General features: G+C 42.8%; 1 protein-coding gene across 1 annotated transcript in view; it reads right to left on the reverse strand.

Annotated features, from left to right (window-relative positions):
- Positions 1–1,111: 1,111 nt before the first annotated feature.
- Positions 1,112–14,609, reverse strand: part of LOC126419512 (uncharacterized) — a 33,076-nt gene continuing 19,578 nt past the window's right edge. Inside the window, exon 2 of the mRNA XM_050086702.1 lies at positions 1,112–1,283. Coding sequence (XP_049942659.1) covers positions 1,112–1,283 — 172 coding nt within the window. The remainder of the gene's footprint in view (positions 1,284–14,609) is intronic.

Raw genomic sequence — 14,609 nt, forward strand, 5'->3', positions numbered from 1 at the left:
AAACAGTCATTAACTTTTCAATAAGGAGACATATTATAGTTGTCTCTGATACTACTAAGGTTACATAAATGCTTGGTATGAAGCAGCAGCAAAAACAGAATCTGTGAAGTGCAAGAATGAAAGCAGTGCCTTTTCTTAAAGTAGCTGTTTTTCTTTTTAGCTTGATACCAATCATTTGTTCATAGTATACTTTCCAGAAGTTGTCTACAGTGGTTGCTTCTAATAATTGATGTACAGCAGAACTCATTTCACATCTCTGGTGGCTCTCCTTCATAATGGGATTTATTCAACATCATGTATGAAGGGATGAAATACTTGCAATAATTTGTTACTATCAACTTGAAACGACATTAAGGACTGTCGACGAATCAAGATTCAGTACTTTAATACCATACTTGTGCATTTTGCTTGACAATGTCTAAACATCACTGTGAAGAGCTAGGTAGCAAGCATAGCAGCTATGTTTCCAACAGTTGCCATATAATCTAATACACAGGTAAGATACCAAACACACTCTCTCTAGTCCTCTTTACACTAAATTAAAGATCCTCAGCCAGGATTTGGAGAAGTTAATGACACATTTTGCTGTCTATTTTTTCCATTTCGACTCACTGTACTTCACAACATTCATCAATCAATAACCACAATGTTAATTCAATGAGACTGTTGTGGAAAAGTCATGTGATGAAGCTTAATTCTACAGTAATTTTGAAGTTCTTCTATTGTTTCCTTGATTGTACATACAGCTGGTGGTGCATTACCAACACTGGTCCTCATTTTGTCTTAGGATAATACACTTGTCTGCTCTTGGACATTTCCAGTGAACTTACAATTACAAATACTGCCAAATTTTTGTGACCATATTCAAAACTAATTTCAATTACTAACATTAGAAATAAAATAAAACCAAAAATTTGACTGTGAGCTCATATCATTCTCATTGATTTTCCACAAATCACTTGTTGCCTTATAGACGTGTTTTCTGCATGCCCCTTGAAGCTTGAAGTCAGTAAAGACTTATGTTATCAGTAGATTCGTTTCCTGTTACAGGCACTTGTTTTAAATCAGTTGTATTGAAAAATCTTGTAGATACAATTAACTTTAGTATCTTTCACTTGCTCCTTACCTCTGGATGTTGTTCATCAACAAGCCTTTGCAGCATATTCAACTCAGAATTTGTAATTCGTTGCTGTTCTTGCTCTTGCCTCTCCATTTCACGAGCCAACATTTGTACTTCCCACGACACACCTGCTCGTTGGTCAAACCCTTCTTCCTCAGCACCACTGAAAAATAAAATTGTAGCTTTTATTGTCTTTATAATCTGGTGTAATGTTCTTATTTACCAAATCTTAAATGAAGAGATATGTCCATGTGATATGAAGTTCCCATTTTGATGCTTAAAATGTTTCATTAGCAGAACTATAGCACTGCATGCTTTGCTGTGTCTTTAACAGTTGTATGCCACTATAGCTGCAATTCTGAAAGAAAGAAGTGCAATTCTGATTTGCCCATAACATACAATACTTGTTATCAGAATTCTGAGGGACATTGAAGTGTAATGGCTCTAATTTTTTTAGGTGAAAACTCTAGAAGATGTTTAAATAAAACAAACTTAATTAACATTCTACAGTGTTATTCTTCATTCCTACATATTTTTTCATGAACATAGTCGCCCTGACGGTGAACACATTTCTTCCAGTGAGAGATCAGGTTGTTGATACCATCACTGTGGAATGTTTGACTTTGTTGATAGTGCCACAATCTCACCTCTGCTTCATCACTATCAAAGCGAACTCTTCAAAGGCGTTCTTTAAGTTTTGGAAACAGATGAAAATCAGATGGGGCCAAGTCAGGACTGTTTGGAGGCTGATCGATGACAGTAACATCTACATCTACATCTACATCCATACTCCGCAAGCCACCTGACGGTGTGTGGTGGAGGGTACCTTGAGTACCTCTATTGGTTCTCCCTTCTATTCCATTCTCGTATTGTTCATGGAAAGAAGGATTGTCAGTATGCCTCTGTGTGGGCTCTAATCTCTCAAATAGAATAACTGAATTAGTTCAGAACATATTTCCAACTTTAATCTTCTTCGATATTCGAAAAATGCAACTATGTTGCTCTGATTTTGACTACTAGACTACTAAACCCAAGGCATCGGAGTATTAGAGATGTTGCACTGGTTGTGTGTGGTCTGGTGCAATTGAGCTGGTGTAGAGGGTAATTACACTAGACAACAAATCTAAACTTTTTTTTGTGTCTGGTTTGTACTGGACAGATTTAGCTATATTTTGGGTGCTAAATCCATTGGTAAAACCAGTCTTGCTCTATCATGTCACATTTGCTAGACAAACAGAAGAATCGAAAACAGTATTAGTGAGCATTGAAAGAGTTAAAATAAACATGAAATACATGTTCAGGTCTGTAGGCCTACCATTTAACAGGTATATATGAACATGATGCCAATAGAATAACTGAATTAGTTCAGAACATATTTCCAACTTTAATCTTCTTTGATATTCGAAAAATGCAACTATGTTGCTCTGATTTTGACTACTATTTCATCTCTCTGCCTAGCAAGACTCCAGCAATAGTCACCTACCATCGTGTCAGTGGCCTTGGTAACAGATTTCCAGCGTATAGGTTTCTTGATGAAAGTGTTCGACCTGTTTGTCACTTAGTCTTAGATCATGATTCTTAAACCAAATGTTCAAAATGATTAAATTATGCTCTTATCCGAGTTCTGCCAGGCTGATTTCTCTCTTTCATTCCTTCCTCCCCATCTACATTCACCTATTATTTTTCCTTATCTTCCTTTTCCCACTATCGAATTCCAGTCCCCCATCTCATTTAACTATCTGAAAAATTTCTTTCTCCTCTTCATACATTTCTTCAATCTCTTCATTATTTATGGAGCTAGTTGGCATATAAACTTGTATACTGTGGTGTGTGTTTGCGTGTGTATTGGTTTCCTGTCTATGTTAGCTACAATTATCTGTTCACTATCAGTTCATAGTAGCTTACCCACATCCCTATTTTCTTGTTCGTTGTTAAACCTACTCCTGCATTACCGCTATTTGATTTTGTATTTAGTTAGTTAGTTAGTTACAGGTTCCATGGATCATTTTGCATGCAGATTAATTTGTACATATGATTACATTTCGGAAATTTATAAGATATATATATATCTACATTACAAAGAAAAGATATACATATGTGAGTTAGTGATTTCTACCCACCGACTTTTGCCTATTACAGTAATAGAAATTCTTCTACGGAACAGAAGGAGTTATCAAGGAGAAACTATCTCTGTTCGTTTTAAAATTTCGTTTTGCAGTCGGTCAGGCATTTTATATCACTGGGAATGAGATAGTAATATCATATTAATGAATGAAAATATGCAGAATACAACTTACTGAATTGTTCCTCCCTAAGATTTGCAGTGATTCTAAGTGCAAATGTGGCTGAACTAAGTTGTTTTACGTGTTCCAAATAGTCCATTTTCCAATTTAAATTCTCATCAACAATGGCACCCAAGTGATGAAAGTGCAATATCAGTGGTTTCATTTGTGATTTCACATAAAATAACTTCAAAGATAAAAAGCTTTGCTGCCGCCGTTATCACGTGCACAGTTGTCTTCAGTTATTTTTTAAATTCAATAAAACCGACCAATAACAAGCCCCCAACATTTTGTGAGTGTTATTTGAAGGTGAGAAACTTAAATTTGTCAGGTTATGGGCTCTGGTTTGTTTTAAAATGGAATTTGTAATAAAATAGCTGGCCACAAGTGGACGGTCATGTAAAGTTTTTTCAGGATGGCAACTGAAATGGAAAAATATCGTATTCCATTATTTATTGGACAAATTTCAACAATTGGAAATTGAGGATATAGACTATCCTCGAGGAACTTGAACTTTTACCGTTTGTGAAAGCAAATTATCTCACAAAGGTGAAATTTGTGGACGGAGAAGCAGACACGCAGCGTGTCGCAAAGGAAACAAGACTGGCTGAATTGGTAAGCAAGATCTGAAATGTCAGCAGTGGCAGCTCGTCAGCATACATTCTGGGTGTTCACAAATTTTTACATTCAGAAAACTGAGTGTGTGAAATTAATAGTATCTGCTGTATAGCAGTTATGCTAATCAACAAGCTTCCACAACTACAGCCGCTGCCAATAATAATAACAAATGTACTAATAATAAGATGAATACCTTATCTGACAAAAGAAATAATTGGTTTTTGTGGAATTTTGTTGTTTTGTACAATTAAGTACAGTTTAGGGCAATAACGAAATAATACGTAAACTTTCGCAACTCTGCCGGCCGGAGTGGCCGAGCGGCTCTAGGCGCTTCAGTCCGGAACCGCGCGACTGCTACGTCGCAGGATCGAATCCTGCCTCGGGCATGGATGTGTGTGATGTCCTTAGGTTAGTTAGGTTTAAGTAGTTCTAAGTTCTAAGGGACTGATGACCTCCGATGTTAAGTCGCATAGTGCTCAGAGCCATTTGAACCATTTCGCAACTCTCCATTTTTTTGCGTAGGTAGCAGTTTTTGTGCTTTTCCATTTTTCCGGACATGATCCCTAAAGAATGAATTAATTCACTAATTTCCCTCCGGGCTGAAAATAAGATATTCTTCGCTACAACCGCACAACAACTTGTGCTAACTGTACACTTCCTTGTTAAACGTTCGCTAGTAGTCACGCTAATTTGATTTCGTCACTCTGTCAACCAAAGGATCTGTTTTCAGAGGCCCTAGTTTCTTCGCGCGCTAACTCCTTCCGCTAAATTGCTTTTCTCTTCGCAGAATGAGATTTACACTCTGCAGCGAAGTGTGCGCTGATATGAAACTTCCTGGCAGATTAAAGGTGTGTATCGGACCGACACTGGAACTCGGGACCTTGCCTTTCGCCGACAGGTGCTCTATTGACTGAGCTACCCATGCACGACCGCTCTTCATGGCTTTACTTTTGAGGTAGCATTTAAAATAGATTCAACGTAGTTCACGTTTACATTGCACACGAAAGCCGATCCCTGCATACTAAAAACCACCATACAAAGTGCGGGTTTGTATAAATGATTAAATTCAAGTAGTAATGTCCACCAACACGGTCACTAGACCACAATACAAATGAGGCTCTGAGATCCATATGGCTGTTCGCCGTACTCAAATTTGTGTCTGTGTCGTGGTGTAACATCCGTTTGCAACAGCAAGGTGTAAGGAAAGGACCTGTACTGAAAGTTCAGTCTGTACAATTACTCTATTAGCAGGCAAAAGGAAGTGGCTTTCGAATGGGAACCGCAAACATTTGATGACAAGGCGATAAGTCAACCGAATCCTCCACCTGGAAAAACGTCTAGCGTGTCATACACGGCAATAGTGACAGTACGTGTATTATAAATAGGAAGCTCTTATCGACGCACCTAATTTGTTGAATGAGTGAGATATGGCTTCTTGCCCGATTTAGGTGTTAGGATTAATGTGAATGCGATCGCTCCCAAGGAATTGATGAAAGCGTAGTCATTTGTCACATAAGCTGCAACGAATGAACACAACAGTTTCACAATCACACTGCTTTCCCCGTCTATCAAAAAATACATTTTTAGCGTTTTTGAAGTTGTGTTCCGCTTTGGAAGTTTTGACTTTTGAATTCCTTTGTTGTAATGTAGTTCAAATCCTTTATTTGTTGTTTTCATTTCTGTGAGACATCTACGTGGTATCTCGCCTGGTCTCACTATTCATCACATTTATTTGCGACGGTAACATGTTTTTATCACATGACTCATATTCTTTAACCAATATATAGTAGGACAACTGTCAAAACTACAGAAAGAGAACAAACATTTCAATGACCAGACGGACAGTTCATCATAACGTAAAAAAAAAAAAAAAAAAGGCATGAAGGGGTTCGTCCACGATGCAGGTCTACATCATGACCACTTAACCACGACTGACGGCACCAACACTGTTCGAATTTCTTCCGTGTTGCATTTGTTGGGCTTAGACCTTTCGCTGTTTCTGTTTTGTTTTTTTCATAGTTCAGTACACCTTCTTCATCTGTGTTCAATTTTTGATGGGCTATCCACTGGGACATCTTGCTACTAAATGTGAGTGGGTGCGATGGGGAGTTTCCCCTGTCAACGCCTCAAATGTGTGAGAAAATCCGGTAATTTTCAAGAATGGTTGCCTATCAAAGTTGTGGTGTCCTAACGATACATATCGAACGTGCGATAGTAAATCGATCATGCGACTCTGGTGGCGGGCGTTATGAGTATGTTTACTGTGGTCGCTACAGCAACGACAAAATAAGAGCATTACAAAAATACTTATAATTGCAAAGGAGACGACTTACCTTACTCGTCATTGGTCTTGTCATCATGTCAGAGTCCATTACAGTGGTCTGGATGGATAATTTGGGTCAGTCGAACCATGTATTCTTCCTGATACTCGTTCGTTTTCCGCACTGTTGGCAGTGAAATAGTAAACGATATTTCAGCATCGAAACTGTTCTTACGAAATAAAATTCTTCAGGGTATCAGACCGCATCGTCATAATTTTAAAATGCGCCAACGTTTCGGCCATCGTTGCAGCTAGCCTTCTTCAGGGCCTTACGTTAACTGCTAAATGAACACACTTGGTTCCTTAAATAGCTGCACGAGAAAACCGTGTCGTTACTTGATTGGCTGTAAAAGGATGAGGAGGAGGGGTGAAAGGTATGCTTTATTGGTGTTTCCTTTATTATCTGTCATTGGCTGAAATAGCTGTTTTCTATTGGTCTTTATATTAATCCACCCCATTGGAGGAGACGGACGAATAGCGAACAGGTGATGGCTGTGACGTCACACTGTTTCCATGCTGTCCACAAGCCGGCTGCGGCGTGCCATTGCTTTGTGTGCTCGCGACCACTTCTGCGGCTCTCCGCGTGTCTGCTTGGGCCGCCACGGCTCTGCCGCCGCTCCGTAGCCCTGCTATTGCAGGCAGCCAAGACCTCGGAAGCTTGTACCCGTCCTCTCTATTCATGTTGGCGGGTCTTTCGGCTATTTCTATCGCCTCTCTAATCTTTCTTTTGAAAGTGAGAGGCTGTTTCGCCAGGACACGGGCTTCTTGAAAAAGTATAGCTTTCCCGCACTCGTCTCGGTGTTCCGCCACTGCTAACTTAGTGTGTTGTTTCAGGCGGATATATCTTTCATGTTCCGAGAGCCTTGTGCTAATCGGACGTCCCGTCTCACCTATGTAGACTAATCCACACGCACAACCAATTTCATACACGCCAGCTGTGTGTAGTTTGTCAACTGCATCCTTGGTAGAACCGAGCATGTCTGATATTTTGTTTCTGCTTCGGAAAATTGGTTTGATGTCGGCTTTTCGTAGAATTTTGCCAATACGTTCGGTGATCCCTTGTACATATGGTAACACAGCAATGCTCTGTGCCTCCTTCTCCTCTTCCCTATTAGTCTTCTCCCTTGTCGACATGGTACTGTCTATCATCTGCTTCCTATAGCCATTAGTTCCGAAGATGGACCTGAGGCGTTCAAGTTCTGTCTTCAGATGTTCTTCGTCGCTTATCCTGTACGCTCTCTTCGTTAGCGTGTGCAGGGCGGACTTCTTCTGCGTGGGATGATGGTGGGAGGAGGCGTGAAGGTACCTGTCCGTATTGGTTGGTTTCCTGTACACATTGGGCCAAGTTTACCATCAGGTTTTCGATAAACTTTCACGTCGAGAAAAGGCAGCACCCCATTTTTCTCTGTTTCCATTGTAAACTGAATTTTCCTGTGCTGTTGGTTAAGGTGCTTGTGGAAGTTCTGTAACTCCTCTTCTCCGTGGGGCCAGATGACGAAAGTATCATCGACATAGCGAAGCCAACAATTTGGACGTAATGGTGCGGACTGTAGGGCTGTTTCCTCAAATGCCTCCATGAAAATTTCTGCTGCGATAGGCGATAGGGGTGAGCCCATAGCTACACCGTCAGTTTGTTCATAAAATTGACCTCTCCACTTGAAATAGGTGGTCGTCAGACAGTGGCGCACAAGCTCACATATATCAGGTGCCACGCGTTCTTCTAGGATGTTCACAGTATCTGACACTGGGACATTCGTGAATAGGGATTTGACGTCGAAACTAACCATCAGATCTTGGTCCGTAACACGCATTTCCTTTGGGAGAGACACGAAGTGAGTGGAATCCTTAACGTAGGACTCGGTTTGATGCACTAGGTGTCGGAGCCTAGGTGCCAGTTCTTTCGCTAGGTAGTAGGTCGGCGAATTTATACTGTTTACTATGGGCCTTAAGGGGAAGTCGGTTTTGTGTACCTTCGGTACACCATATAACCTTGGTGCCTCTGTCACTTGCGGGATGAATCTTCTGGCCTTGTCGAAGTTGATTCTAGAGTGCTTGAGCAGTGCCTGCGTCGTTTTGATTACCTTGGCCGTCGGATCTCCCTGAAGTTTCTTGTAGATATGTTCTGCGAGAATATCTTCCATTCGTTGATTGTAATCAGTTGTGTCCAAGACTACAGTGGCGTTGCCCTTATCTGCCTGTACCACTACTAAGTGGGGGTTGTCCCTGAGTTCCTTGATGGCATGGTATTCCTCAGCGTTGATGTTTTGCTTCGGTGGCTTTGCTTTATTCAGAACTCTGACCGTTTCCTGCCGGATCTTCTCCGCCTCGGCCTGTGGCAGATGACGTACCGAAGCCCCTACGGATTCTATGATATCTTCTTTTGGAACTCGCTTAGGTGCGACTGCGAAATTCATCCCCTTGGCCAGAATTGCTGTGGTTGCTTCGCTCAAGGTGTGGCTGGAGAGGTTGACCACTGTCCGTCGCCTGTCCAGCGTCAATGTTTCGTCCGTGGCTTTCTGTTGTAGTTTGTCGTACTTTCTCATCTGGCGGTTAGTAATACTATTGCTGGTGCTTGATGCTTGCTGAAAGGTTAACCTGTCGACTTTATCCCAGTCTTCCATCTGAAGTTTTCCTGCCAGAAATAGGTGCAGATCACACAAATTCCTGTTGTGAGCATCGAGACTTATGCGGATGTGGCGGATCCTTTCCCGTAGCAATGCTTTCCTGGCTATAACACAGATATTCCTCGCCTTGTTCGTTTTTATGTGAGACGTCAACCGCAAAGAATACGGCACAACACTCGTGTCTCTGCATCTCTTCAAAAAAGCAAGGTCATTCAGCAGTTTACTTCTTTTTAAACGCAGTGCTTCTAACTTCTTGATGTTTCCGTGGATTTCCTGCCCATACAGGTTGGTTAAATGTAAGCGTAGGCTTCCGCGGCCGTTGTCTTCTTCAATAAAATTCTTCAGGGTATCAGACCGCATCGTCATAATTTTAAAATGCGCGAACGTTTCGGCCAGCGTTGCAGCGTGGCGGCCCATGCAGACACGCAGAGAGCCGCAGTAGTGGTCGCGAGCACACAAAGCAATGGCACGCCGCAGCCGGCTTGTGGACAGCATGGAAACAGTGTGACGTCACAGCCATCACCTGTTCGCTATTCGTCCGTCTCCTCCAATGGGGTGGATTAATATAAAGACCAATAGAAAACAGCTATTTCAGCCAATGACAGATAATAAAGGAAACACCACTAAAGCATACCTTTCATCCCTCCTCCTCCTCCTTTTACAGCCAATCAAGTAACGACACGGTTTTCTCGTGCAGCTATTTAAGGAACCAAGTGTGTTCATTTAGCAGTTAACGTAAGGCCCTGAAGAAGGCTAGCTGCAACGCTGGCCGAAACGTTGGCGCATTTTAAAATTATGACGATGCAGTCTGATACCCTGAAGAATTTTATTGAAGAAGACAACGGCCGCAGAAGCCTACGCTTACATTTAACCAACCTGTATGGGCAGGAAATCCACGGAAACATCAAGAAGTTAGAAGCACTGCGTTTAAAAAGAAGTAAACTGCTGAATGACCTTGCTTTTTTGAAGAGATGCAGAGACACGAGTGTTGTGCCGTATTCTTTGCGGTTGACGTCTCACATAAAAACGAACAAGGCGAGGAATATCTGTGTTACAGCCAGTAAAGCATTGCTACGGGAAAGGATCCGCCACATCCGCATAAGTCTCGATGCTCACAACAGGAATTTGTGTGATCTGCACCTATTTCTGGCAGGAAAACTTCAGATGGAAGACTGGGATAAAGTCGACAGGTTAACCTTGCAGCAAGCATCAAGGACCAGCAATAGTATTACTAACCGCCAGATGAGAAAGTACGACAAACTACAACAGAAAGCCACGGACGAAACATTGACGCTGGACAGGCGACGGACAGTGGTCAACCTCTCCAGCCACATCTTGAGCGAAGCAACCACAGCAATTCTGGCCAAGGGGATGAATTTCGCAGTCGCACCTAAGCGAGTTCCAAAAGAAGATATCATAGAATCCGTAGAGGCTTCGGTACGTCATCTGCCACAGGCCGAGGCGGAGAAGATCCGGCAGGAAACGGTCAGAGTTCTGAATAAAGCAAAGCCACCGAAGCAAAACATCAACGCTGAGGAATACCATGCCATCAAGGAACTCAGGGACAACCCTCACTTAGTAGTGGTACAGGCAGATAAGGGCAACGCCACTGTAGTCTTGGACACAACTGATTACAACAAACGAATGGAAGATATTCTCGCAGAACCCATCTACAAGAAACTTCAGGGAGATCCGACGGCCAAGGTAATCAAAACGACGCAGGCACTGCTCAAGCACTCTAGAATCAACTTCGACAAGGCCAGAAGATTCATCCCGCAAGTGACAGAGGCACCAAGGATATATGGTGTACCGAACGTACACAAAACCGACTTCCCCTTAAGGCCCATAGTAAACAGTATAAATTCGCCGACCTACTACCTAGCGAAAGAACTGGCACCTAGGCTCCGACACCTAGTGCATCAAACCGAGTCCTACGTTAAGGATTCCACTCACTTCGTGTCTCTCCCAAAGGAAATGCGTGTTACGGACCAAGATCTGATGGTTAGTTTCGACGTCAAATCCCTATTCACGAATGTCCCAGTGTCAGATACTGTGAACATCCTAGAAGAACGCGTGGCACCTGATATATGTGAGCTTGTGCGCCATTGTCTGACGACCACCTATTTCAAGTGGAGAGGTCAATTTTATGAACAAACTGACGGTGTAGCTATGGGCTCACCCCTATCGCCTATCGCAGCAGAAATTTTCATGGAGGCATTTGAGGAAACAGCCCTCCAGTCCGCACCATTACGTCCAAATTGTTGGCTTCGCTATGTCGATGATACTTTCGTCATCTGGCCCCACGGAGAAGAGGAGTTACAGAACTTCCACAAGCACCTTAACCAACAGCATAGGAAAATTCAGTTTACAATGGAAACAGAGAAAAATGGGATGCTGCCTTTTCTCGACGTGGAAGTTTATCGAAAACCTGATGGTAAACTTGGCCACAATGTGTACAGGAAACCAACCATTACGGACAGGTACCTTCACGCCTCCTCCCACCATCACCCCACGCAGAAGAAGTCCGCCCTGCACACGCTAACGAAGAGAGCGTACAGGATAAGCGACGAAGAACATCTGAAGGCAGAACTTGAACGCCTCAGGTCCATCTTCGGAACTAATGGCTATGGGAAGCAGATGATAGACAGTACCATGTCGACAAGGGAGAAGACTAATAGGGAAGAGGAGAAGGAGGCACAGAGCATTGCTGTGTTACCATATGTACAAGGGGTCACCGAACGTATTGGCAAAATTCTACGAAAAGCCGACATCAAACCAATTTTCCGAAGCAGAAACAAAATATCAGACATGCTCGGTTCTACCAAGGATGCAGTTGACAAACTACACACAGCTGGCGTGTATGAAATTGGTTGTGCGTGTGGATTAGTCTACATAGGTGAGACGGGACGTCCGATTAGCACAAGGCTCTCGGAACATGAAAGATATATCCGCCTGAAACAACACACTAAGTCAGCAGTGGCGGAACACCGAGACGAGTGCGGGAAAGCAATACTTTTTCAAGAAGCCCGCGTCCTGGCGAAACAGCCTCTCACTTTCAAAAGAAAGATTAGAGAGGCGATAGAAATAGCCGAAAGACCCGCCAACATGAATAGAGAGGCCGGGTACAAGCTTCCGAGGTCTTGGCTGCCTGCAATAGCAGGGCTACGGAGCGGCGGCAGAGCCGTGGCGGCCCAAGCAGACACGCGGAGAGCCGCAGTAGTGGTCGCGAGCACACAAAGCAATGGCACGCCGCAGCCGGCTTGTGGACAGCATGGAAACAGTGTGACGTCACAGCCATCACCTGTTCGCTATTCGTCCGTCTCCTCCAATGGGGTGGATTAATATAAAGACCAATAGAAAACAGCTATTTCAGCCAATGACAGATAATAAAGGAAACACCAATAAAGCATACCTTTCACCCCTCCTCCTCCTCCTCCTTTTACAGCCAATCAAGTAACGACACGATTTTCTCGTGCAGCTATTTAAGGAACCAAGTGTGTTCATTTAGCAGTTAACGTAAGGCCCTGAAGAAGGCTAGCTGCAACGCTGGCCGAAACGTTGGCGCATTTTAAAATTATGACGATGCAGTCTGATACCCTGAAGAATTTTATTGAAGAAGACAACGGCCGCGGAAGCCTACGCTTACATGTTCTTACGAAGTTTTACACACTTCGCACCATCACAGTTTATATAGTTCCTTCTTTCCTCATCCAGTGGTACTCCATATTTGCGACAAATAGTCGAACAGTTTTCTATGCTGGATAAACATGGAATTAGATTTTTCCATGTGAGAGAATCCGCCGAAGAAACGTCAAGAACACCAGACATCCCACCCACTAACGACATAAATCGTCTGGGATTCCACAGCAACCCACAAATAATTAGCGAAGGTATGTTATTTAGAGCAATAATGGAACGACGGAAAACATAAGAATGACGATCACAAATAATTGATCACAACGCCAGCCACCTGAGTCGCATGATCGATTTACGATCGCACAATCGATATGTATCGTTTGGACACCGCAACTTCGATAGGCTATCATTCTTGGAAATATACTATATATAACTCATTCAGAAACACACAAAACAGGTTTACTGTCAGTGCAACTTTAACATATACTGACATCCGATCTAGTTTTACTACAATATATAGTGAATAAATTAGTATAGCTTAGGAGTGTGCTATCATCTAGTAGGATTTAGGCTCGATTCACACGGTGGGCAACGTCACGTCAACTTCAACGCGGGTCACGTAACGTCAAAATATTCGTCCAATGCTTTCAAATGGCGAGGTTCACATGGTGGGCAACGTCACGTCAAACGTCAGTTTGCCTGTCGGCCGGTATACGGCTCGATTCACACGGTGGGAAACGTCACTTCAACGCCAGTGACGTCACACACCGTCAAAAATCCACTTGCATTCACACTGGACGGAACGTCAAGCGACGGCAAAACTTCTAACACGTTTTGGCACGTTATTGGAAACTCGCAGAGGTGTTCACGAGAGAGGATAGCGGACATTATATTTAGTCTTGATGAACTTGCTACGATTGCAATTGCTTTAGATGATGAGGAAAGAGAGCGGAAATTGTCAAGGCAATCAAAACGAATGTGGGTGAAGAAAATGATTTTGAATAGAATGTGTGAAGGCGAATATCACACATTCTATAGAGAGCTGGAAGAAGAGGCGACGTCATTTTATCAATATTTACGAATGTCGGGACAGCAATTTTTTAATTTGCTGTCTTTGATAAGCAGCAGCATCAAGAAAGCAGACACAAACATGCGCCGTGCAATTTCTCCACGAGAAAAAGTAATGGTTTGTTTGAGGTGAGTCTGATGCTTCAGCTTTACCAATTCCTTTGAGGGTTCCTGTTCTGTACCTTTACGTATTTTATAGAACAGAATATTTATTGTAATACTCCACACTATCAACAAATTGATCTATAGGCTAAAAATTCACAATTTATGGCCCATTGTTATGTAGATCTAAATCTGCTGCAGTTCGTCCTGCATAAACTTTGGCACTGCAGAGAACCAACTGCACACTGAATATGAATGTGGAAGTTCGAACTTTTTACTGCAGTTGTACTTAAATAAGCTGTATCCAGCGCCGGCTTTAGGGTGGGGCGACTCGGGCGGTCGCCCAGGGCGCCGGGGCCCAAGGGGCGCCACGTACTAAACGCATATAAAAAAAATTACAATTTACAATCACCCATTTCGCGAAACTAAAATATTATTCAGTTTCATTCAACATACGTCGCTAATCTCACGAATGCGCGATGAATTCGGGGTAGCAGAAGAGAAATCATGCTGAATGCAATCTTCGTATTGTCTGCAACCATCCATGTTTGACGCGGGCTAGCACGGGTTCTACCAAAGCGCCTCTCTTATTTGTTTCAAGAACTGCAACAAGGAAGAGCCCATGCAGCCGCACCATCTCTCGTTTACAACAGAAACTACCGGTCGCTCCAAATAAAAGAAAATACAGACTGTGAAATATACACTCCTGGAAATTGAAATAAGAACACCGTGAATTCATTGTCACAGGAAGGGGAAACTTTATTGACACATTCCTGGGGTCAGATACATCACATGATCACACTGACAGAACCACAGGCACATAGACACAGGCAACAGAG

Source organism: Schistocerca serialis, chromosome 9 (assembly GCF_023864345.2).
Source record: "Schistocerca serialis cubense isolate TAMUIC-IGC-003099 chromosome 9, iqSchSeri2.2, whole genome shotgun sequence".
In the NCBI taxonomy this organism is placed as follows: Eukaryota; Metazoa; Arthropoda; class Insecta; order Orthoptera; family Acrididae; genus Schistocerca; species Schistocerca serialis.